This window comes from Pogona vitticeps, chromosome 2 (genome assembly GCF_051106095.1).
Source record: "Pogona vitticeps strain Pit_001003342236 chromosome 2, PviZW2.1, whole genome shotgun sequence".
NCBI lineage: Eukaryota > Metazoa > Chordata > Lepidosauria > Squamata > Agamidae > Pogona > Pogona vitticeps.
The window spans coordinates 122,513,662-122,539,315 of NC_135784.1; the positions used below are offsets into that span (position 1 = coordinate 122,513,662).

At 43.8% G+C, this 25,654-nt stretch overlaps 1 protein-coding gene across 6 annotated transcripts; it reads left to right on the forward strand.

Moving 5' to 3' along the window:
• The first annotated feature begins 11,032 nt into the window (after positions 1 to 11,032).
• Positions 11,033 to 24,696, forward strand: TRMT1 (tRNA methyltransferase 1). 6 transcript variants are annotated; one of them, XM_020800328.3, is made up of 17 exons: positions 11,033 to 11,118; positions 12,135 to 12,501; positions 14,207 to 14,262; positions 15,394 to 15,539; positions 16,681 to 16,868; positions 17,788 to 17,903; positions 18,696 to 18,808; positions 19,309 to 19,457; positions 19,594 to 19,677; positions 20,423 to 20,492; positions 20,588 to 20,722; positions 21,558 to 21,643; positions 22,367 to 22,475; positions 23,065 to 23,141; positions 23,404 to 23,523; positions 24,057 to 24,177; positions 24,496 to 24,696. In XM_020800328.3, the coding sequence occupies exons 2-17, from the start codon at positions 12,152 to 12,154 to the stop codon at positions 24,577 to 24,579; spliced, it is 2,004 nt and encodes a 667-aa protein (XP_020655987.3). In that variant the 5' UTR covers positions 11,033 to 11,118; positions 12,135 to 12,151; the 3' UTR covers positions 24,580 to 24,696. The 6 variants fall into 6 exon arrangements, with proteins under 6 accessions (XP_020655987.3, XP_078241972.1, XP_020655988.3 ...); XM_078385846.1 differs by having other exon boundaries at positions 11,065 to 11,585; XM_020800329.3 differs by having other exon boundaries at positions 11,065 to 11,266.
• The last annotated feature ends 958 nt before the right edge of the window (positions 24,697 to 25,654 follow it).

The window sequence follows — 25,654 nt, forward strand, 5'->3', positions numbered from 1 at the left end:
AAGCTTCCTATGAAAATGATCTCATCAGCAAGCATTCTAAAACAAAAGAGTAAGGCTTTAGATTGCTGATCCCTTACCCCACTTGAGGCTTGTTATGCAAACAAAGGTTTGAATGCAACAACTTGGAGAAAATGCAGGCACCTGGGTCCTTGTCTTCCTATGCTGTGGTTTTGTTCTGGGATCTCCTGTTTTGAAAAATCAACTTTTAATAAAATGGGAAAGATCAGCAAGCAAGACCCCACACAGGTTCCCTTGCCTTTTTATAGCCAATGACAGTGACTTGAGTCATAATGAGTTAATTGCTCTTATATGCCTGGCTGCTAGAAGTGCAGCTCTAAATTGGAAAAGGGTTTGGAATCTTTCCCTTGAGGTTGGAAATCCTTTGCCACTTTGCTCTCATGAAAAAATTAATAAACCACATGAGGAAATAAACTCTTTATGTTTATTTATGCACATGGTATCCATTTGTTAGTTGTATTAACAGTAATAATAATTTACATGTTCCTGTTCAATCCCACACCAGGCTTTCAAAACATGTATATGATTAAGCTTTTCATTTTCATTTACTGTTTCCCACGTGTGGATCCTGAAGTTAATTTCTGCACCCAATACAATGCTGATTGATTTGCTTGCTGTCTTTCTCATCAACATACTGGTGGCATTACACTCCAAAACCCCAGCCACCAAATAGGTAAATATTGCCTAACATATGGGATTAAAGTACTGTACCTTTGAGGGGCTCCACAGGTCAGTAGCTAAGAAGTTGAACAGGAGCCTCATTAATACCAGCTTCTGTGTCTGTCTTTCTGGTTAGGAACTGAGATACTGTTAAACAGGGCCCCCAGATCCCATATCAGAGATGTGGTCCAGAAGGAGTCCATGGCTGATGATACTGAAAATCACTGAGAGAGCCAATAGGACCCACAGGGATATACAATCTTGTGTCCAGTTCCTGGTGTAGATCATCCACCAAGGTTATCAAAGTAGTCTCAGTTTCATAACCATGCCTGAAGCCAGACTGAAATGCCTGTACAACTGATTTTTCCTTACATTCCAGGTTCCTATGCAGTATTTTTCTTTGCAGCATCAGACTTCCCTTTCACTTCCAGGCACGTCCGCAGCAGAGCGTCCTTTCAGCTTTGGCCCAACCACTTCATTAGCTTTGGAGCTACAGTACTTGTACTTGTCCTCCGCTCTTCCTTAGTAGCATGTTGGATGCCTTCCAACCTGAGGGGCTCATATTCCTGCGTCATATATTTTAGCCTTTTGTTTCTGTTCATGGAGTTTTCTTGGCAAAGATACTGGAGTGGCTTGCCAGTTCCTGCTGCAGGTGTATCGCATTTAGTCAGAACTCTCCACTGTGACCTGTCCATCTTGGGTGTCCCTGCACGGCATAGCCCACAGCTTCTCTGAATTACTCAAGCCCCTTCGCCATGACAAGGCAGCAATCCGTGAAGGGCCCTCGCTTGAGGGTCCCATAAAGTTTCTCTTCCCAACTTTACATACAAGTCTCTTCTAAATTTGCTCAAAAATAAATCTCAGTACATTCAGTAGGACCTATTTCTAATGAAGTATGCAGAAAATTCAATCCCAACAGCTGTGAAGAAAGTAGACAGGATAGCTGGGCCTTGCCATGCAAGAATAAAAAGAGCAGCACTGCTGAAACTTGACTCATCCATCCAGTTAGGAACACCACAGAATTCAGTCTTCCCTGCAACGTGAGCTGGCACCTTATTTTTTTTCTTGGCATCACTCCTTAACAGTAGTCTAACAGTGAAATACTAGGCAGTTGAGGCTTTTGCTGGCATGAAAATACAACACTACAGTGTAAAGGCTTGATCACATGTGCCAAAAGAATCGTTCCATTTTCATCTCTTGTAGGAATCGAGACGTTTTAACATGTGGTCATGTGGTACATATACTGCTGGACCTGTTCACATGACATTCAGTTCAATTGGTACATTTCTTGCTATTTGTACTGGTTCTGTAGGCTACATGTGCCATCTCATATGAATCGATTAATCTGCCACCCTGTTTCGGGGGTGGTGGTGGTCCTGGCTGCCCTAAAATTCTATTTCTCTTTTAAAAAATAATTCGCAAGCGATATACTGTATTGCTATTATTCTGTCACTTCCAACAGTTAGTCAATGCACAACCTGGTGGTATACAGTATGTCACCTGAAGCCCTTTCTTCCCTTTTTTCACTTCCTGATTCTTTTCTCCACTTTCCTTTTTTCTACCCACACTCATTTTCCTTCTGTCCTTCTCCCCTTTTCCCTGCCCTCCTTAACTCAATCTTGTCCTTTTCCTCATTTCTCTGCATAGCTCTTCCTCTCAGTTCTTGGCTTTCATTTTTCTTTTTCCCTTTTCAACAGCATCAGGAGAAGAAGGCAGGTTTTAAAAGACTTGTAAAGTATTGGGAAGAGCAGGGTTTAAAAAAGAGACCTTTCAGTGACCCTTTCTTTCTCCCCTCAAACAATTCTAAGCAGGAAATGTCCCTTTCTCTGCTCAAGCCCTCCTTCCCCTTTCCTTCCTTATACTCACAAGGAGGCAGGGAGCCTGTCTCCTCCCGAGCAATGCATTCATGTTCTTTTTGTGGCTGGTGCTCTTGCTGCTACAAGCGATTTGTAAATATCCCTTTAAATTTTTTAAGGGTACAAGCGCAGTGGCCATGAAGTAATCACAGTGACTAAAAACCCAATCCCTTTGCAAAGTAAATAAATCAACAGCAGTGTTCACACATGCAAGAACTGAAGCAACACATGATTGGTATATTTTAAAACAACTCTACTGCTGAGGTGGGGAAAAATCAACTGGCTGGCTAAATGAATCAATTTTACCTGTGCATCATTTGAATAGAAATACTGTATATAACCCCTTCATGGATTTCTGCCTTGTCGTGGCGAAGGGGCTTGAGTAATTCAGAGAAACTATGGGCTATGCCGTGCAGGGCCATCGAAGACGGACAGGACATAGTGGAGGGTTCCGACTAAACGCGACCTACCTGAAGCAGGCAGTGGCAAGCCACTCCACTATCTTTGCCAAGAAAGCCCCATGACCAGAAACATATGACGCTGGAAGATGGGGCCCTCAGGTCGGAAGGCGTCCAATACTCTACTGAGGAAGAGCGGAGGACAAGTACAGGTAGCTCCAGAGCTAATGAAGTGGCTGGGCCAAAGCCTAAAGGACGCTCAGCTGCGGACATGCCTGGAAGTGAAAGGGAAGTCCGATGCTGCAAAGAAAAATACTGCATAGGAACCTGGAATGTAAGATCTATGAACCTTGGGAAGGTGGAGGCGGTCAAACAGGAGATGGCAAGAATAAACATTGACATCCTGGGCATCAGTGAACTAAAATGGACGGGAATGGGCGAATTCAATTCAGATGAGTATCATATCTACTATTGTGGGCAAGAAGCCCATAGAAGGAATGGAGTAGCCCTCATAGTCAACAAAAGAGTGGGAAAAGCTGTAATGGGATATAATCTCAAAAGTGATAGAATGATGTCAATACGAATCCAAGGCAGACCTTTCAACATCACAGTAATCTAAGTTTATGCACCAACCACCAGTGCTGAGGAGGCTGAAATTGACCAATTTTATGAAGACTTACAACACCTTCTAGAACTGAAACCAAAGAAAGATGTTCTTCTCATTCTAGGGGATTGGAATGCTAAAGTAGTGAGACAAGAGATAAAAGGAACAACAGGTAAGTTTGGCCTTGGAGTTCAAAATGAAGCAGGGCAAAGGCTAATAGAGTTTTGTCAAGACAACAAGCTGGTCATCACAAACACTCTTTACCAACAACACAAGAGGTGACTCTACACATGAACATCACCAGATGGACAATATTGAAATCAGATTGTTTATATTCTCTGCAGCCAAAGATGGAGAAGCCTTATACAGCAAAAGCAACACCTGGAGCTGATTGTGGCTCTGATCATCATCTTCTTATAGCAAAATTCAAGCTTAAACTGAAAAAAGTAGGAAAAAATACTGGGCTAGTCAGGTATAATATAAACCAAATCCCTTATGAATACACAGTGGAAGTGAAGAACAGATTTAAGGAACTAGATTTGGTGGACAGAATGCCTGAAGAACTATGGATGGAGGCTCGTAACATTGTACAGGAAGCAGCAACAAAAACCATCCCAAAGAAAAGAAAATGCAAGAAAGCAAAGTGGCTGTCCAACGAGGCCTTACAAATAGCAGAGAAGAGAAGGAAAACAAAATGCAAGGGAGATAGGGAAAGTTACAGAAAATTGAATGCAACTTCCAAAGAACAGCAAGGAGAGAAAAGATGGCCTTCTTAAATGAAGAATGTAAAGAAAAAAGGAAAATAATAGAAAGGGAAAAAGCAGAGATCTGTTCAAGAGAATTGGAGATATTAAAGGAAATTTTTGTGCAAAGATGGACATGATAAAGGACAAAAATGGGAGGGACCTCACAGAAGCAGAAGACATCAAGAAGAGGTGGCAAGAATACACAGAGGAATTATACCAGAAAGATCTGGATGTCCCAGATAACCCAGATAGTGTGGTTGCTGATCTTGAGCCAGACATCCTGGAGAGTGAAGTCAAGTGGGCCTTAGAAAGCCTGGCTAACAACAAGGCCAGTGGAGGTGATGGCATTCCAGTTGAACTGTTTAAAATTTTAAAAGATGACACTGTTAAGGTGCTACACTCAATATGCCAGCAAGTTTGGAAAACTCAGCAGTGGCCAGAGGATTGGAAAAGACCAGTCTACATTCCAATCCCAAAGAAGGCAGTGCCAAAGAGTGCTCCAGCTACCATACAATTGCACCCATTTCACATGCTAGCAAGGTTATGCTCAAAATCCTACAAGGTAAGCTTCAGCAGTATGTGGACCGAGAACTCCCAGAAGTACAAGCTGGATTTCGAAGGGGCAGAGGAACTAGAGACCAAATTGCTAACTTGCGCTGGATTATGGAGAAAGCCAGAGAGTTCCAGAAAAACATCTTCATTGACTACGCAAAAGTCTTTGACTGTGTGGACCACAGCAAACTATGGCAAGTTCTTAAAGAAATGGGAGTGCCTGACCACCTTATCTATCTACTGAGAAATCTATATCTGGGACAGGAAGCAACAGTTAGAACTGGATATGGAACAGCTGATTGGTTCAAAATTGGGAAAGGAGTACGACAAGGCTGTATATTGTCTCCCTGCTTATTTAACTTATATGCAGAATACATCATGAAAAAGACAGGACCGGATGAATCCGATGCCGGAATTAAGATTGCCAGAAGAAATATCAACAACCTCTGATATGCAGATGATACCACTCTTATGGCAGAAAGTGAGGAGGAATTAAATAACCTCTTAATGAGGGTGAACAAGGAGAGCGCAAAACACAGTCTGAAGCTCAACATCAAAAAAACTAAGATCATGGCCACTGGTCCCATCACCTCCTGGCAAATAGAAGGGGAAGGTATGGAGGCAGTGACAGATTTTACTTTCTTGGTCTCCATGATCACTGCACATGGTGACAGCAGCCACAGAATTAAAAGACACCTGCTTTTTGGGAGGAAAGCAATGACAAGCCTAGACAGCATCTTAAAAAGCAAAGACATCACCTTGCTGACAAAGGTCTGCATAGTCAAAGCTATGGTTTTTCCAGTAGCGATGTATGGAAGTGAGAGCTGGACCATAAAGAAGGCTGACCACCGAAGAATTGATGCTTTTCAATTGTGGTGCTGGAGGAGACTCTTGAGAGTCCCCTGGATTGCAAAGAGAACATATCTATCCATTCTGAAGGAAACCAACCCTGAGTGTTCACTGGAAGGACAGATCCTGAAGCTGAGGCTCCAATACTTTGGTCATCTCATGAGAAGAGAAGACTCCCTAGAAAAGACCCTGATGCTGGGAAAGTGTGAGGGCAGAAGAAGGGGACGACAGAGGACGAGATGGTTGAACAGTGTTACCGAAGCTACCAATACAAATTTGACCAAAATTCGGGAGGCAGTAGAAGACAGGAGGGCCTGGCATGCTCTGGTCCATGGGGTCACAAAGAGTCGGACATGTCTTAACGAGTAAACAACAAGAAGGGTGGGCATTTTCATTCCTATCTTGCAGTGCAAACTGCCTCTCCACTTTTAAAAGGTACAGATACCCAGTCTCAAGAGTGTGCAAAATAAAAGCAACAGTGTTATTTGCATCTCAATATTTTAGCAGAAAACTATTTTGTACTGTCTCAAAAGAAAAAAGCCTTCAGCATTACCAAAAACCTGTCTATTCTGAAGATAACACTGAACATCTCAAATTACTCTTTTGGGTCCCTGTGGAAGAAGGTACTTTAGTCAACACTTTGTTATAAAGTGCTTGTTTCCCCCTCCCCCATTGAAAGTTTCAGCTCCCAGTTATGGAAGAAGATATGCTGGATCCTAATCTCTATTTCTGTCTGCCTGATATTTATTTAGATATTTGACAGGTTTGGGCTAAACCTGATGGAATTGTTAAATGCAGTTTTGAGCATGGCAATAAGTATTTGTCAGGATCATTGCAGTAAAGAGAAGCAAAGCTTGAATGTATCCAGCTGAGTAAACTGAGACAGCTGTGAGAGCAATCCCTGGATTGGTCAACCATGGGATAAAGATAGCAGACCAAGCACACACAATCTGTGGTGTAGTGGTGGTGCAGTGGTAGTATAGGTTGGTGTTGATGTTCGTGTGGTTGTGGAGTGCCATCATCATGTTGCCATGCTGGAGAATCCTGGAGGAAGCTGTATCTTTGTGCTGTGTGCTGAAGAGAAACTCTGGCTACCTGGACAAAACGTATGGTATATGACTGCTGAACTAATTTACTGGACTTTGTCTCTGATGTATGCACTAAACTCTGTGGAAACTGCTGTGCATGACATTGGGACTGGAAGCAAGGACTAAGCTGTATATATCCTGTATATAATACAACTATTCTGCTATCAACACTGATTTGGTGCTTGACGTCTTCATATCTCAGGGAAGCTCTATTGGTTAGCGCCACCTGATGTAATCCTGGAAATACCGCAACTCTGTCAATATTCCTATCCAAATTTTATTCCCAAAAGGACCCAAGGTGCCTTACATCATTAAAATTGTATTTAAAATCTGAAAAACATTATACAAATATTAAAAGATGTAAAAAAGTATTATATTAAAATTACTAAGATTAATATTAAAACACATTTAAACAACAGAGCACAACAATCTATTTAAAATCTTTCTCAGGCCACCAGTCATTAAGGAAAAGCCTGCCTGAAGAGAAAGATCTTTGCCTGCCTGCAGAAGGAGAGCAAAGATGGGGCCAGCCTGGCTTCCTATGGGAGGGAGTTCTAAAGTCTGGAAGCAGTAACAGAGAAGGCCCTCTCCCATGTCCCCACCCTACAGTGAGGGTGATGGGACCAAGGGAAAGGCTTCCCCTCGTGATCTTGATGCCTGACCAAGCTTATAGGAAGGTGCAGTCTTTTAGATAGCTTGGACCCAAGCCATTTAGGGCTTTGTAGATTAAAACCAGCACTTTGAGATGTGCCCAGAAACAGACCAGCGGCCAGTGGAGCTGTTGTAATAGGGGTGTTACATGTTTCCTGTAACCAGTCCCAGTTAACAATCTGGCTGCAATATTTTTGACCCTTTGGAGCTTCCAAACACTTTCCAAAGGCAGCCTCACATAGAGTGTGTTGTAGTAATCCAACTGACAGGTAACTAGGGCATGTGTTATTGTGGCCAGATCAGAACTCTTAAGAAATGGGTGCAGCTGGCGCACTAGTTTTAACTGTGCAAAGGCACTCTTGGCCACCTTTGAAACCAGGGCATCCAGGCTGAGAGATGAATCCAGGAATACTCCCAGGCTGTGTTCCTGTAACCTGCTGCCCCCCAACCCTCTGCATTAGGAGTGTTAGAAAAGCAGGGCGTGGATTTCAGTGATGGGTGTGTTTCAGGGCTAGCAGTATGGGCAGGGTGTAGGCTAGTAAGTATGTGTACACACATGTCTGGGTTGTGTTTCGCATGGGGAAAACTCAAGGGTGCTCTTTCTGTGGGAGCAATTTGGGGAACACGGTTTAAGACAAATTTATTTAAAGCTGAGGATGGGAAATTTTATTTTCCTTCTTTTAGGTGGAATAGGTGTTTTGTTGGAACAGAAAATTGCTGCTTCAAAGGACTATGTTTGCTTCCTAGCCTGACCAGTTTAACTTTCTATGAAATGCATGTTTTATTGCAATTTCAAAATAACAAAACAAATTTTGTGATTGCCCACCACCCCAACTCAGTCATTTATTACTCCTTCTAGCTTGGTCGTTATTCTGTTACTACAAGATGATGATGATGATGATGACTGATGTTGTTGTTGTTGTTATTGTTAATTTGATTTGTATACCGCCCATCTGGCAGCCAAGGACACTCTGGGCAGTTTACAACAGATAAACAAACAACAGAATAATAAAATAATACGAATACAAAATAATAATACTATTGGGGCATAAATTAAATATCATAAAGTGCAATAAAAAGAAATATAATACAATAAATTACAATTAAAAGCATAAAATATAAAAGACAAGAAGCATGGCAGTGTGATGGATGATATTTTAGCAAACGCTGTTGCATCGTACAGTTGTTTGTTCAGGGGAAGCCTTAAATGGCCATTTTTTAAACAGCTTCCTAGATGTACCCAGTGAAGGGGCCAGGCGGACTTCGGGCGGAAGAGTGTTCCATATCTGTGGGGCTACTGCCGAGAAGGCCTGATTTCTAGCAGTTGTTTTCCGGGCCTCTCTCGGGGTCAGAACTCTCAGTCGCCCTGCCTGGGACGATCTTATAGGATGGGCAGGCCTAACTGGAAGGAGTTAGATATCGAGGTCCCAAACCATTTAAGGCCTTATAGATTAGTATCATCATCTTGAAACTGGTATGGAAGCTAACTGGAAGCCAGTGTAAGGTGGCCAGGGTGGGGGAGACATGTTGGTATTTCCTTGTACCACTCAATAATCTGGCTGCTGCCTTCTGGACCCATTGCAATCTCCGTAGCCGTCCCGGGGCGGCCCCATGTAGACGGCATTGCAGTAATCTAATGTGAAGACTACCAACACATGAACAAGCATGGTGAGGGACCTGGTGTCAAGATAGGGGCGCAGCTGGGCGACCCGCTTTGGGTGGAAATAAGTGGAATGGACCACAGACGCTACCTGTGATGCCATTGATAGTGCTGGGTCCAGAAGTACAACCAAGCTATTCACTTCATCCTTTGTGGAAAGAGTGACACACCCGAAAGACAGGGAGGCACCCAGACCAAAGAAACTAGGGGCCCCCATCCACAGGATTTCCGACTTGTCTCAGTCTGTTTTCCCTCATCCATCCCAGCACCGCATCCAGGCAGCACTCAAGGGATGGGACAGTATCCTCTGCAGAAGGGTGGAAGGAGAGATAGATCTAAGTGTCATCCATGTATTGGTGACACAGAGCTCCAAAACTCCTAATGAGCTCCCTCAGTGGCCTTATATAGATATTAAATAGCATTGGGGAGATGATTGAACCCTGTGGGACTCCACAATTGAGAGTCCACGGATAGGAACACACACATCCCTATCCACGGGGGATTGGTTCCAAGCACCTCCCCTGCAGATACTGAAAAAAAATGCTAGATGTTCAAGCTAATTTCAGAAAAGGAAGAAGCACTAGTAACTTTATTAAAATTTATTTGGCTACTACAGCATATTGAAGAACTTCAGAAGAAGAAAACCAATTTGTACTTGAAAAGCTATATATTGTTCTAAAACAAATACCTGTGGCACAGCATTTTATTGTGCTGATGTGCCACCTGTACTCTGGACAAGAGGCTTCTGTCAGGACAGAATATGACAAAACAGAATGGTTCCTACTGGCAAAAGACCAGGGTGCATTTATCTCCCGTTTCCAGTTTATATGCCAACCATCTCATATGGAAAGCTGAATTAATTCAGATGAAAGAGAAGTAAAAATGGTGAAAGAAGCTAAAGATATGCAGATTACCCCATATTATTGCGGAAGACAGCCGTGAGTTGAAATTACTAAGGAAGACTAAAGAAGAAAATACAAAAGCCAGATTATAGCTGAACATTAAAAAGAGAAAAATAATGTCTACAGAATTATGTAATTTTAATACTGACAATGAAGAATTGAAACTGTCTATATCTTGGTTCAATTATCAATGCAAATGGAAACTGCAGACAAGAAATCAGAAGAAGATTGCGTTTCAGAAGGGCAGCTATGAAGAAACTAGAAAATAGTCACATGTAAAGCTGTGTTGCTAGAAGACGAAAGGTAAAATAATGCACATTATGATATTCCCAGTTACTGTATACTGATGTGAAAAGCTGAAAGGAAAATATCAACTTATTTGAAATGTAGTCTTGAAGGTCATCTTGATGGATTCCATGGAGCACCAGAAAAAACTAACACGTTCTGATGAAATCAAACCTTAACTCTCACTAGAAGCTAAAACAGAAGTTGTACTTTGGACATGTCATGAGAAGACAAGCTTCACCGGAGAAAGCAACGCTAGGAAAAGTGGAAAGTCGTAGGAAAAGAGGAAGGTCCTTCTGTCCTCCTCCTTCTGCAGGAATTCAGTAGCGGTTCCTTCAAGAAGGTTGCAGTTCAGTATTTGCCTGGAAATAGGTCTCAGTTAACTCGGCTGGGCTGACTTTTGACACCTTGCCTTGTAAGTAGCTTTTCAATTGTATAATGCGAGAGGAATTATATTTATTTCCTATAATGAGGAAGTCTACAACATTGTTGTTAAATGCCAGGACCTGGTGATAGCTGACATAGTAACCTGAATCCTAAACCATCATTTGAATCCCCGTCACCTTTTACTGAAGTAATTTATTGGAAAAAGGCTGCAGGCTGGGAATGCGTGTACAGTACTGTACACCTTAATCGGCGCTGCAACGAACGACACCTCGTCCTTGGCAAAGGACTTTAAAGCACTCCAGATTTTGCCGCCGCCTTTGGGAAACTCCGCCCACCCCGCTCTGTTTGTACTCTATGAGCGTCCCCCTCCCTCCTGCTTTCCTTTTATTGGTTAGATGAGCATCAGCTGATTTTCCACTAGCAACTTTCAATATGGCGTATCCTGTACCATCTAGCGTGGACGTGCGTGCTGGGTGACCACTGCAATGCTTCTGCCAAGGGACATCTTCTGGGTCCAGAGACAGGTTAAGGGGATGGGTTGTGGTTAGGCTCGGGAAGGGCTGCTCTCCTTATCTTACGGGACGTTTTCTTTCTTGCGCTCCGTGTTCTGGCAAGTGACATTACAACTCAGCCATCGAATTGACTGTTTGTGGTGGGCAAATCAAGCATGCCTTTTTTAAAATCTCCGCTCCCCCCTCCCCCGGTGCTAATCTGATCTGCTACCCACAACCAGAATGGTAGAATAAGAGTATGTACTGTATAGTGGAAATGAAGGAAGGAAGGAAGCTAGCCAGCCTGCAGCTGGAGTCACGGAAGCTTGCAGTTTAATTTCAAGGGTTTGAAAGAGCTTTTAGAGAAAAACAAACTTTTTGGTCTTCTTTATGTTTGATTTTTACTTTGTACCTCTTCTACAACTACTACTGTAGTAGGTAATCAAGCCCAAGTTAGTCAAGATGCTTCAATTTTCATGTGTTTTCTTTCATTAAGATATGCTTCATGTTTGTCTAAATAAAATCAAGTATCTATCTTTAGATATAGATGGATACATTTCAGAATATATATTTGGAGGTGTGTCTGTAATGGACAGAGCAAGACTGAGAGCTGTGAAGCTGCCTCTTGTTAGCTGTTGGCTAATATTAATATTAATCTAATGCCAACTATTAGTTTTTCTTTACATACCTGTTAAGAATACCTCTGAGATCATTCATGTTCCTGCACCAGAAAAAGCATAGGTTGAGTGTGTGACTATTATGTGGTGTTTTATAACAGGAAAGGAAAGAACCACCTGCTCTTCACAAATAAAACCAGTGTTGGATTTTGCCACTCTTTTTTCTTCCCCTTGAAAAAAATAATTCCAGTATCTGCTACTAATGTCTCCACTAGTGGCTCGTTATCCATAACATATATACAGAAAAGGAGCACTAGCAGATAAATGACTGGACAGTATGGAAGAGGCATGACCTTTCTTATATTTTCAGAAATACAAGCTGAACTGATGACAAGCACTCTACTGTCATTTTGGTACCCGAGACAGACCTTGTCTTTGCACGGAAGGACGGCAATTCTGCAGCTTCAGACAAGCTGGAACTTATTGCCTTTGATTTTTCCTCAAGTCAGAAATTGTTCCTTTATCAAAAGCATGGAGTATGATCAGGGACAAAATATGGAAACTAGTGGCTCTAATCTAGAACTAAATGCGACTCAGTCAAAAGCAGCCCAAAGTGATGGCTGTGATCCAGTGAAAAATGGTGAGACTGTGATTACGGAAGGAAGAGCAAAAATAATTTTTCCAAGTGCCAACGAAGTGTTTTACAACCCTGTCCAGGAGTTCAACAGAGACCTTACGTAAGTACGAAAGAGAGGACACTGCAGAGGCTGCTTCCTATTAAACTTTGCAGAAGGTTGGCCTTTAGAATCTGCCCAGGAATCATGGAAGATTTTTCCTTTTAATTTTTTGAAGACAGCGATGGGTTTAGGGTTGCATCCTGATGTAGCTGAGTTCAAAACCACTCTAGAATTAGCTTTGTAATGAGGAAAGAGAGTGTGTTAATGTATTGCATTTGGGCATCAAAGGAGGCCATTCCACAAGTCTCTTCCTATGGTAAAAATGGGATGAGCTCTTAGAAGGTCCATCGTAGGAGAAGATATTTGGTTTCCCAAGATATGCCCCACAGGTTGTGTGTCCTCAGCATTTAAATTTCAGGTTGTGTGGCATCCTTTTCAGTGGTGAAGCGTTAAGCGTATTTGTCACCAAAGGGAATTGTCTTCCCTATCAGCTGCAGGAGATCTTGAGAGGCCTGCACTCCTGTTCTAAGTGCTCTTATTCACTATTTGTAGGTGAGTTTGTGCTCCTAGGACCTGCATCAGTGGGTATGGGTCCTAATTTTTATCAACTTGAAGATCCTTTCCACATTGAAGATAGCTGATTTCCCTTGGATTGCAGAAAGATTTGTGGAAAGAGGAAAGGAGACAGAATTCTTAGTTCCTGGTGCTCAGTTCCTTTTCTTGTGCTCAATTCTGCCTACTTTGTTGTGAGATACATGTCCTCATTTACCACCAAAGGTCTTCTAGGGCATGGATCTGGTGGGCAAGAGGATACCTGCTAATGAAGCTTGTGCTCAGTAATCCCTGAAAACTGGTGTATTAAATGCCTTCCTTGGGAATGGTTGATCCCAATGTACTTTTCATAACTGAATGTATAATTGTAGATAAATGCATTTTTTATGTTATTTTAATGTGTTTTAACCTATGTAAGCCGCCCCGAGTAGACGTTGTCTAGAGGGGCGGGATAAAACTCAAATGATAGATAGATAGATAGATAGGTAGATAGGTAGATAGATAGGTAGATAGATAGATAACCAACCAACCAACCAACCAACCAGTAGTGCAATGTGAAGAGTCTAGGGCAGTGGTGTCGAACTGTGGCCCTCCAGATGTTCTTGGCCTTCAACTCCCAGAAGCCTTCACCACCACCTCTGCTGGCCAGGATTTCTGGGAGTTGAAGGCCAAGAACATCTGGAGGGCCACAGTTCGACACCACTGGTCTAGGGGAAAGGAAAGAGACATTTAGTAAGTGTGCATTCAAGGGAATGGTTTATTGTATGTCCCATGTATTTTGGCTGTGGGAAGTTTTGTAAGAGTAATTAATTGGTGTGGGAACAAAGACTACCCTGTTTCCCCGAAAATAAGACCTAACCTGAAAATAAGCTCTAGCATGATTTTTCAGGATGCTTGCAATGTAAGCCCTAGCCCCAAAATAAGCCCCAGTTAAGTGAAACCCTGCCCTCCACTATCGTGCAGGAACCAGAAGATGACATGACTCTATTTGAATGAATGTAGATTGTTGTACATGAAAAAAATAAAACATTCCCTGAAAATAAGCCCTAATGCATTTTTGGAGCAAAAATTAAGACCCGGTCTTATTTTCGGAGAAACACTGTATTTCTCCTAGAATGATATGATGAGATGACTGAAGAGCTGTCCTAAGGAAATAAATGATGAGGTGAGCGCAACATTATTAGCAGTGATATCTCTTCTTTCTCACATACAGGTGTGCAGTCCTTACAGAATTTGCTCGTTTACAGCTGTCATCCAAAGGGATTTCACGTGAGTATCACTGGTTTCCTCTTTATTTCATCTAGAGGCCAGTAATAAAATCACTGATGTGTTATAGTCACTGTTTGGGTGGGTGGGTGAGTGGGGAAGATCTGACACCTCTTTCTGCCTCCTTGTTGAATAGTCCTAATACAGGGAATTTTTCAGGGTAATGTCTTTCCTGTCCATTCTAGGCGGGTTTTGATTTGTTTGAAGTAACAGCTTAGTCAGGAACTGAATCAGGAGGCACTGCCCAGCTCTGCCCGGTAGTTGATTTTTCTCTAGCCTCTTGCAGAAAACGGTGTTGATACTGATCCTGTTAGCTCCGAATTGAGGCAACTATCCCTGCTCTTACATTGCATAAACAGTGGTATTCTGCCTAGGGATATTGTTCTATTTCCAGAGATCAGGCCTGTATGGTGCACTGTTTAGGCAGGCTTGTTGTGTACAGTTGGCAACAGTATGGTGTAAAAGAGTCGGGAAGGCCTTTGGAGTCTCTGGGATTGTTCCTTGAATGATAGTGAAGTACTTCTAGATCTCCTTTAAGTGACAGTTATTTCTATTCATTTTGCTGCTTAGCCTCAATCCTGCTCTGTAAAGATCCTAGAAAAGGGTAGCTGAGTGTCTGTCATCGGCCTACACAAGTTATAGCGCAGTGGTCTTGAGTTTTGCAAGATTTGAGCCGGGTTGTGACTGCCAGGATCTCCTCCTTCATAGAGTCAGCCGAAGTCAGAAGTGACTTGATGGCATTAATGAAACAAGTTTTGCAAATTTAACCAAAAAGAGGACTCTAGATTTTTGAGTGCTGTGTAATGCTGCAGGCCCCATCTTCTCCAATAACAACTATTGAGTTCCTTTAAAATGTTTGCCTTCCCTCAGTAGCAGCTGAATTAAAGAGAAGTGGCAGCAGTAGCAAATGTCTCTCCAGTTAAAGTGTTGCAGTTTTAAAACAGAGCGGTCTTCTAAAGAGGCAAGAGGGATGTTGTGGAAGTAGCTAAATCGCGGCATCTCTCTGTCAGCACTTTTCGTCTTGATATTGAATAGTACACACTACTGCAGCTATATGAATAATTTAAGGACTGGATATCCATTCGGGCATGGACCCAGGCATGGACTTCCTATCCATCTTTTGTTTCCTTCCAGTTGTGGTCCCTGGGGAGGAAAGCGCCTCCAAAGTAATCGTGGATGCCTCAAAAGACGAGAAAGCTGATGACTTGGAACAAGCGCCTGATGGAGATCAGCTAGAGCAGGAGGATCATAAAATAGCAGTCGTGGGAGAAGTATGCCAGGTGTGGCACCCTCCTTCTGTGTACAGTTGGGGCTTTTGAGAGTGCTCTCAATAACACCCTACAGGTTACCAGCTTATTGGAGCCTTTGATCTGCCTTTTCTCCAAGAAACTCATGGTGGAGGAATAAAATGTTCTCTGTCTCTATCCTGTCACCACATACATTGTAGAAGAGATAGTGACTGGTCCAAAGTGAGCTTTTCAGATGAGTCTCACCTGTTCTAGTCTGCTTCACTAACTACTGTGCTATGCTGTGCTGGCTTTCAGAAATTTAAACCTAAAGTTTGTGTTTGAGACAGGTCTTTAATTACTCATCAAAGTGCGGTGTATATCAATGGCTGGTGCATACACACACACAGAGAGAGAGACAGAGAGAGAGAGAGAGAGAGAGAGAGAGAGAGAGAGAGAGAGAATGTATTATCAGTATATTACATAGGTTTTGGGGTCACTGCAGTGTTTTGGGGTGTTTATGAGGCAAAATAACCTGTGCTTAAATAACTCCTGTTACCTAACTGGCTGCCATATGGTCATTGAAGGAAGTCTCTTTGCATTTATTAATTCTGTGAGCCGTTATCAACTTACTGATGCTCTCCTCCCTGCCCCGGAGAGCTTGGAAAGATGTTTTGGAGTAGCATTGTGACCTCTCTATGGTGATTGTTGATATGCTTATGACTTCAGATTATGGGATATAATTATAAAATATTTAGTGTTATCTGTTTAGTCTTCATATTGTTGACTTTTGTACTCTTGTTTCAAAGAAACTTTCAGTAAAAAGACTTGTGTGAAAAGAGAAGAAAATCCCCTCAGAATGATTGCTCTTCATTTTTCACAGACTTCCTCAATAAGGAATCTGGGATTTGGGGAATAGCAGTTGGTTTTGATTCCTCTGGAATCTTCCACTTGGCAGTGCGTCAAAGTATGGTGCCTTTGGACTACAGACCACGTGGAAAAGACTTGCCCTGTGGCCCTTGCTGTTGTTTCTTGACATTCCTGGAACTGCCACCCTGTTGGCCTATAGCCTTCTGAGGGCTGGGCCATGCTCCCCACAGAATTTGAAGCCAGCTGTTCTCTTTGTTTTTCAGCTCTTTTGTTCGAGGGATTTCCTCTGTCCCTCCTGCTAAATCTTTCTTCCTGTCCCTTGCAGGATGGGCTCAAAGTGCTGGAGGCCTTGGCTGCTTCCGGACTTCGCTCTATCCGCTTTGCCAAGGAGGTGCCAGGCCTTCACAGTGTGGTAGCTAATGACTTCTCATTCAAGGCTGTTGAACTCATGAACCGAAACATTCAGCTCAATGATGTAAGACACCTGGTGACTTCAAGTTTCTCAGATGCCCGGTAAGTTAGGGATTGTCCATTTAAGGTCTGGGTGCTGGTTTCCTTCTCCTTTTGACAGAGTTATCCATTAAATGTCTTGTATCTGGGCATTCAACCTAGAAAGCAATAGAACTGTTGATGTGGAGTGGCTTTAGTAAAGAAGGTGAGGCAGATCACCTGTTGCTTCACAGTAGCTTGCTGGCTTGTGTTCCTGTTTGCTAGGAAATGGCAAAGCCCCTTACCTCCAGAAAATCCTTGGAATGAAGCTTGGAGACATAATTGGACTTTTGCAGCCTGGAGGAGCATGCTGGGCTGCCATTGCTTTTCTCAGTAAGCTAGCAAAAGGCCTATAGATAGATAAACAAACAAACAAACAAATAAATAAAGATGAGGGGGGAGAATTAGACATAATCTTCATTGTATCTGTTCCCTCTGCAGTCTGCCTCTGACAACAAGAGAGATGAAGTATGGGGCAGCTTCTCAGATCAGGATGTTGACCAGATTTGAGCCCATTCAGACACTGACCTCACTACTGCAATCCATACTGCATCCCACATGAGCTACAGTTTGTGAAGCTCGGCTGCGCATCCATAGTCAGTCACTGCACAAAAGATCCTTGACGTAGTTGCTTGCAGCTGGGATGTTGGTCCTTTAACATCTCTAAACATCACTGAGTCAGTGTGTGTAGACTGTAGCACTCGGGGCTTCTCCTCCTCTGTACACATTCTTTCCCTGTAGAAGATGGGCAGGCCAGGGAGTGAACCATTTTTAGTTGTGGCAAATGGCTGGAAAGTTTACGTATGGAGAGTTGTTCTGTAGTATGGGCCTCCACTTTCAGGCCTAAGTCATTGTGTCCCAGATGCGGGTGTATCATATCACTGAGAGGACCCTTTCCTTTTTCTGCCCCTGAAGCACAGATGTGTTTCCTTCCCATATACAGGATGCTGATGCACAAACGGAAGGCAGCCAAAGAACTCTTTGATGTCATTGATCTGGACCCGTACGGCAGCCCGTCGATATTTCTTGATGCTGCAGTACAGGCTGTGGATGAGGGAGGTAAAGCGGTACCTAGCATGATTAGCCATGTGAAGCTTTTCTACGTAAATGACAAAGCTCCCTTTTTTCAGCCCCTTGATTATGCTGTTGATCAAACACAGGAGCCCTTCATTACCAAGTTTCCACAGTCATATTTTTTATGACAGGGCTCCCAATCCCCCTTTGCCTGGGAGATCCTTCTACTTTGCTCCTCCCTTTGTGTGTTTATGTGTGTGACTTGAAGAAACAATATACTGCAGAAATCAACATTTAGTTCTGGGTCTTAGGAAATGGGGCATATCCATAGCCCTGTCTTGACCCACAAAAAGGAAGGAGAGGGCAACGGTGATCCTTCTAGAGTTTGCCGGGTATGCAGCCACGTTGGAGATGTTAGGCAGGAAGCCGTGGCCGGGCGAGAAACCTGTCCGTAGCTTTGTCACAGATTTGTCTCGGCAAATTAAGTCCCCCAAAGCTCTCTTGAGGAGAGGAATATTCCTAGAAGGTGAATATGGTCATCTTTCTGAAGTTCTCTTTTTGGCAGCTAAATTTTGGGTATTTGTTCTCCACCTCATGTGGCAGGAAGTTGTTGTCGTTTCTTTTGCAGAAAAAGGGAAACCAAAGCCAGCAATTGAACTTCTTGGGCTGTAGAGTTTCTTTCTCTCTCTCTCTCTCTCTCTTTATACTTTCTGTCTTAACATTGTCTCTATGGCTAGTTTTCTTGCAACCTCCTTAGAGTCATTTGTGGAGAGACAAAGGCCGTGCTGTATGTTCTGTGAATGATCTTCCCTCTGGGGGGGTGGGATCCTGTTGCAGGTCTGCTGTGTGTCACATGTACGGACATGGCTGTGATGGCTGGGAACTCTGGGGAGACCTGCTATAGCAAATATGGGGCCATGTCTATCAAGGCCAAGTTCTGCCATGAAATGGTGAGTAGAATGAATGAATCCCTGTGGGTGAGGCTCTGTCCTCCTCTTTTTGGCCCATCTCTGACCCTACTTGTTCCAAAGAAAAGACATAATTCCCAAGGACAGGTGGCAACAACTGGAAGTTCCTGGGGCAAATCCTTGTCATAAATAAGGCTGTGATTCCACCACCTCCTCCTTTTTCCCCCTCACACCTTGGCTGTTCCTTGCTTTACTGAGTAATTAGTAATTATGTACTGTCAAATTGATTCCACTCACAGCAACCCTCCCAAAGTTTTCTAAATATATAAGCTCCTGTCCACACGCACATCGTAATTATGTCAGATGAACAAATAGTGCCGTTCAAAGTGGTGAAGTGTAGGAACAGGAGGAAATGTTATGCTGTGTGAAGACTATCTCTAGACTCAGAGATCCAGTGTATGGCCTAAGATGTAGCCACATAATATAACATCCTTGTCCAAAGGTAAAAGTAGCTCTCGGTTGCAGCTCCTTTCTTCCATCAGGCTCTACGAATTATCCTGCACAGTCTTGATCTGCGTGCCAACTGCTACCAGCGCTACATTGTTCCACTCTTGTGTGTCAGTGTTGATTTTTACATCCGTGTTTTTGTCCGGGTCTTCACTGGACAGTCCAAGGTCAAATCATCTGCCAGGTGAGCCTGATCAGACTGTGTTTTCCTGCTCCTTTAGGGTTTCCTCTGTGTTTGTTCTACAGGGGGCAGAGTTGGTGAGGGAAAAATATGTAATGTTATAAAAACAAAACAAGCATGAATCTCTTCCTCTCTGCAGTAAACAGGCCTTGGTCTATAACTGTGTGGGCTGTGGCTCTTTTCATCTCCAGAGGCTTGGCAAAGTGGTGGACAATGGAAACAAGTAAGAAAATGGAGGATTTTTAATGGCACCATCTGGCAACAGTTCCATGTGTTCTGCTGTGGGGGTAGATTCCAGGAAGAATAGCCTTGCCGGATATTCCTGGGCTCCTGAAGGCAGGAACCCTCTCAGATGGGCTAACAGGCGCCTTCCCTAGTTCTTCAGTTGCTTGCCCCGTTATTTGGAAATGTGGAAGACTTTTCTTATGGCTGTATGTCTGAGTCTTTTGGGACTCCCAGAATCCCATAATCAAGATGGCTAGATACTGAGCTTCATGAGAGCTGTAAACAGAAATATTGCAAGAGAAAATGCTTTGAAGAAAAAAGAAAAGATGGGCTTGTTGTGAGTTGTAATTATAGTCCAGCCTCACTGACTGTTGTGGGTGGTCTCCAACATTGCTTCTAATTTTCAGGCCCTGTAGGTGGGGTTCTGCTCCTCTCAGACATGACTCCGCCCTCTTCTGCAGGGTTCCATCATGACTGGAACCAAAGGGTCCAAAAACTGTCACTGTGGGTGTGCGGGGGAGGAGGAACCCTGCGTGAAGGAGGGCAGAGTCTCACAGGTGCACACCTTAGAGGGAACCTTGGTGGTATCTGTCAGTATAAAGAAATGCCATTTCTTCTCCCCAGTATGGTCGTTTAAAAGCAGATTTTTTTTTGAAAAAGAGGGAAAAAACAACAAAGTTGAGCCCAGCCTAGCCTGAGGGTTCTCTTGAATTTTCTTCTTTTTGCCCCCTGTAATTAAATAGAATCAACTACAAGGCGGCCTGTGGACCTCCTGTGGGACCATCTTGTGAACAGTGCCACCAGCACCACCAGGTGAGCTCCTTAGCAAAATGCGCCTGCCTTCAGTCAGGAGATCCCAAAAACTGCTACTCCTGTGCCGCTACTGCTTTTCCTCCTTGTCTTTGCAGCTGGGTGGCCCTTTATGGGCAGAGCCTCTCCATGACGTGGGCTTTGTCCAGAGAGTCCTCTCAGCAGTTGGAAACAACCCAGGGCGCTTCCAAACAAGTCAGCGGATTCAGGGCATCCTGAGCATGGTGATGGAGGTAAGGATGACAGCTGTGATTAGGCAGAATGCAATGCAGTGTCTGTTGCCAGCCAGGATTGGGGCTCCTTAATGATCCCCTCCACCAGGAATAGTTTTTTTGCCAAGAGATAAAGTTTCATTCTCTTAGACTACTCTGCAGTGGGGGTGGGGGGTGTCTGTGAGTGGAGCAAGTATCACAGTTGCTGTCAAGAAGAAATGCATCTGTATGTGGAGCTAGGTGTTTGGACTGGAAATAACATGCGTGTGGAAGGAAGAGGGGTATGTCCATGCTCCACCCCTTTCTCTGAAGGGCAGTATTTTTAAGGCTATGTCTTGGGATTTCTTGGATGCTGATATCTCTCTTCAGGGTTATGCAGAGGAGGCCTTGCTTGAAAGGTGTCTTCTACCATCTTCTACCGTCTCCCATTGCCCACATGGAAAAGGTGGGAGAAAATGCCTCTTGAGCCATGTTCCTTTTGCACGAGTAAAGCAACAACAGAAGGGATGGTACTAAAGAGTACTATTGAAACTCCCCATCCTCGTTTCAGCAGTAATCTCTAGAAGCACCTGAAAAGGAACAGTCAGGAACATCTACATTTCCTTGAGAGAGAACATTCCTAGGGCAATAGGAGTGTCTGGTTTCATCTAAGTTTGTGGAGAGCAAAAGGGAGACATAGCAAATCTGCAGAGGTTCTTTCTTAGGAGGGTCAGCATTCAAAGGGTTCCTCAGAGGCTGAAAAGTTCAAAAGTAGCATTTGCTAAGATTTCCTCTAGGAGAAGCTAGTGATGCTTTGTCCTTTGCAGCATGAGGCCCAATATCCTGTTTGATGAGCATCTGTTTCCCTCTCTGGTAGGAACTCAGTGATGTCCCTCTCTATTACACCCTTGATCATCTCTGCAAAACCATCCATTGCAACAGTCCTTCCTTGCTGCAGTTCAGGTAAGATTGGGGGCTGGATTTGGAGAGCTTGTCTTTGCCCTAAACAGAAAGGATCCCACAAAGGAGGGATGAAGAGGTTTTGCAGCAGCTCCATTGTGGTGTTTGGACTAGCCTTTAGAACCTTTTAGAGATCCAGGCAGAGGCCTCATCCCTTTTCTTCCTGCTGCACAGGAAGAAAAGGGGCCCCGTCTTCTCCGGTAAGAGTGTCTTACAGTTTCCTGGGGCTTTATAGTTTGGATCAGAATAGGTAGGTTGTTAGAGGTTGGGTTGCTGGAGGTTTGTTCCATAATCCAGAGTGCTAGAAGCCCCAGACCCTGTACAGTTTCTCAATGTTTCTCCTTCACTGGGAAGGCGAGTTTGTTTTGTTTTTACCTAGCTCATAAAACATACCTGCTTTTGGAGTGGGATCCGGGCTCTTGAGTGTGAGTTGTTTGTTTAATAGGATATGGGTGTCTGGTGGGATAGTTGGGAAGAATTAGTTGGCAGGTTCTGGTAGCAATAAGCAGCACTTGTTTAGGGCAATGCCCTGAAATTATCTGGATGATACCAAATGAGAATCCAAATCCTAATGATGATGTGCCAAGTGATATGGACTGCAGTCTCTCCTCCTTGCAAAATGGACTTCAAAGTAAGAAGAACTTCAGCCATCACCTCTGTTTGCGTCTTGCCCTTTGGAAGCTAGAAATCGCTGTGCAAGCCTTGTTTTCTGCCTTTCTCTTGCAGATCAGCTCTCCTCCATGCTGGTTACAGGGTGTCGCTCTCCCATGCCTTCAGAAGTGCCATCAAAACAGATGCACCCGCAGCTGTAGTTTGGGACATCATGCGCTGCTGGGTGAGTGGAGCCAGGTCTTGCCTTTGGATAAAGGAATTTCTGTTTTCTGGATTTTTAACTATAGATGCTTTCCCATAATGTTCCAGGCTTCAGGCTCCCTCTCTTCTGGTCTACCCTCAAGTATTGGCTCCACCATCTTTAGGGCAGAGGGATGGAATGCGCCAGTCTGCATCCTATCCTTCTGTCTTACTCCAGTAATGGCTTGCTATTGCCCTGCTCTAGTTTTCATGGAGAACTGACATTCCTTGTATTACACCTTTTTTTTACACCTGCGCTCTGTGCATCTTGGGGTAGGATAGGAAAAATTCCTTCTTTGGATTACCAGCTCCCAGAATCTCAAGCCAGGTGGGCCAATAGATTTGAGAGAGGTCCGAAAAAGGAACTGTTCATGTTTCTCCCTTTGGCTCTGATGGGGTGAAGACGCTGGAGAAAAAAGGCCCAGAAAATATTTGCAAGAGACCAATTGCCAGCCATCCCTCTCTGCAGCCTGATTCTTCCTTCTGTTCCTGGCCCAGTTTTCCTGCTTGGAGGAGAGACTAAGATGAAATCCTTTTTCTTTCCCTCTCACTGACCACCTTTCTGTCTTCAGGAGAAACTGAATCCCGTGAAAAGAGAGCGCCTCTCGGAGAACAGCCCAGCTGCCTGCATCCTCTCGGTGGAGCCCAAGTAGGTGCTGGGGAGAGAAGGCAAGAGGGAACGTTGGGATGGGCAACGTGGGCACTTTCAGCTCAGTTTCTCCTGGGTGAGAAATGGTGGCAGTCAAGAAAGAACTCCTCTATTAGTTGCTGTGTTGTTGTTGTTTTAAAGTAACATTGGCTTTGCAAAATGGGAAGAAAGGTCATGAGAAAGGATTATGCGTGCTTATGAGCTTCAATCTTGAACATCTTGTTCTGCCCACTTCTCTTCCTGACTCTCTTGTGTTTCACAGGCTACAGGCGTCCTTCACGGTCCGGGCAGATGCTAATCCTAACTCAAGAAAACAAGGTCTGAAACGGTTCCAGCTGAATCCAGAACCTTTCTGGGGACCAAAAGTGAGAGCCAAGATTGGGTAAGGTTCTCAGGGAATCAGGAATGGTGGGCGCGTGGAAAAGTGCCCACCTAGTGTTGCCTTTTTTGGGGAAGGGAATTAAAGGGTGGAGGGGGCTGCTATTCCCTACCTCCTGAAGATGATTCCAGAATTGTGCTTTGGAAAATGATTTAGAGTACATGTGCTTTGGAAGAAAGCTTTACATAGAGAACGTATGGTTTGCTTCCTTCTAGTGCTGACTCTTCCCTGCTCTTTCTTGCAAGAAAGTAGATCTGTCACATGGGGACTTGTATTGCTGCCACCTTCCCCCCCCCCATAACTTGCTGCTGTCACGTCTCTCTGCCATGTCTAGCCAAGATGGGAGAGGAAAACAGACCCATTCCAGTTTTAGAGTAAATGGGTCCCTTTCGTTTCCCTCTCTACCTTACCATCCTGGCCAGGTGTTGGCTGTAACTCCGCCTTGTGAACTGTTGCAGTGATGGCACTAAAACAGAATCATCATCATCAGTGGCAGCAATCTCCTGGGTGGTGGCCTAACGACTCTGCTGGGTTAGGGGCGGGATTTCCTCCTCCCTGCAGGAAAAAAGAAAGCTACACCAGAACAAGAGGAAAGTGTGTACAGGAGAGAGCGATGGGGCTCACCTGAAGAACTTCCCCTGCAAAAGGTTTCGTCAGGTGAGGACTGTACTTTGTCATGCATCTGGAGACTGGGAGGATGGCTAAATGTCTGAAAGGCCCATCAAGGAAACATTGTGATTATCAGCTGAAGATAACCCTGCCTGCAAGAGGGAGGGTTAATGGAGGAGGGTCATGGCCCTCTTACCCTTCTTGGGTTCCATATTTCTAGGGTCTTCATTGTAAGGATCAGGTCCAGAGTGGTCCTTATAGGATTGGAGGGGTTTCTTTTGGGTGTGTGTTTGAGCAATAGAGTTCAGAGGGTGTGCAAAAAAGCTTGTGAGACTGTGCGGTACTGAATGTTGTTTTCCCTCCCAGGGCAACTGTTCGCTGGGAGACAAATGCTGCTACTCCCACGAGACAGAACAAGAAACAGAGCCAAGTGACACCCCGGGATCCTGATGTAATGACCTTGAACATCTGCTTGGATTTTGCTTTTATTTTTTCATTCATAGAGAAGTGTTATTTTAAAGGATTGCTTGTTTCCAATCTGCCCAACATTAAAGAGTCTTCTCTTTTGATGGTGTTTGATTTGTAGTTAAGTTACCCACTTCACCCATAATAAAATGAGCCCCACTGCTTGTGCCATCCAGCCTATGAAACTAATGCTCTCCAAACTCTGTAGCGGAAACTAAAATGTCCCTTCCTCTGAGCTCCCTTACTGGACAGAAGTGAATGAGTTCTCTTTCCATACAAAATGGGCAGGAATCCCAGATTTGGCAGCCCCATGAACAACCCCATGTTAGAATGAATATCCATTTTGCTCCTCACTGTTACCCCTGTTTGGTTCCAGAAAGACGGCTCACTTTGCTTCTCCTTCCTGTTCCTGATGCTGGCTTCCCCTTGAAGTGTGAAAGTTTAGCACTTCTGCAAATGGAATACCGTTTCGAAAACTGGACCACAGCTTTGTATTTTTATGGGGGAGGAGATTCATAACCCTATTAGTTGAAAAGTCAAAGTGTTGTGAGGGAGATGGCCACCACCGAAATAATTGTACAAGCAAGAGACAACCAGGAAGAAATTAAAGTCTCCTAAGGACTGAATTATGTGTTCTTCTTCTGCAGAAGCTGTGAAATGAACTTTAAATTTAAGAAAGGCAAATGTAGTCCCACTATAACACAATTTTTCTCTTTTCTGATTTGAGATTGGTTGAGAGAATTCAGACCAGGATGCATAAGCGGAACACCCCACTAGCAGAAAACCCTCATCTCCACTGTAAACACTTCCTAGATAACTTAGTTATGGCAGCTGAAAAGCAGGGCATGTCACTACTGCTGATTTTTAGGTAGGTAGGGCTGTTTTCGAGGGACTCTGGATTGACATGTCTGTGGAGCAACTCGTAACAAAACAATTGAAGCACGCAAAACAATAATAAAAGTAAAGTGCTCTAGTTTAACAAGGAAAGGCTAAATCTATTGCCCAGGCTCTGCTCTTTCTTCCATTTTGGTCCTTAAACTCATGCTAGTTGAAACATGAA

Coding starts and splice junctions, on each gene's coding strand:
- TRMT1 (XM_020800331.3), top strand. CDS start 12,089: ATGACTGGACAGTATGGAAGAGGCATGACCTTTCTTATATTTTCAGAA. Junction 14,263..15,393: donor GTCATCCAAAGGGATTTCAC/GTGAGTATCACT, acceptor GTTTCCTTCCAG/TTGTGGTCCCTGGGGAGGAA. Junction 23,142..23,403: donor ATCCTCTCGGTGGAGCCCAA/GTAGGTGCTGGG, acceptor TGTGTTTCACAG/GCTACAGGCGTCCTTCACGG.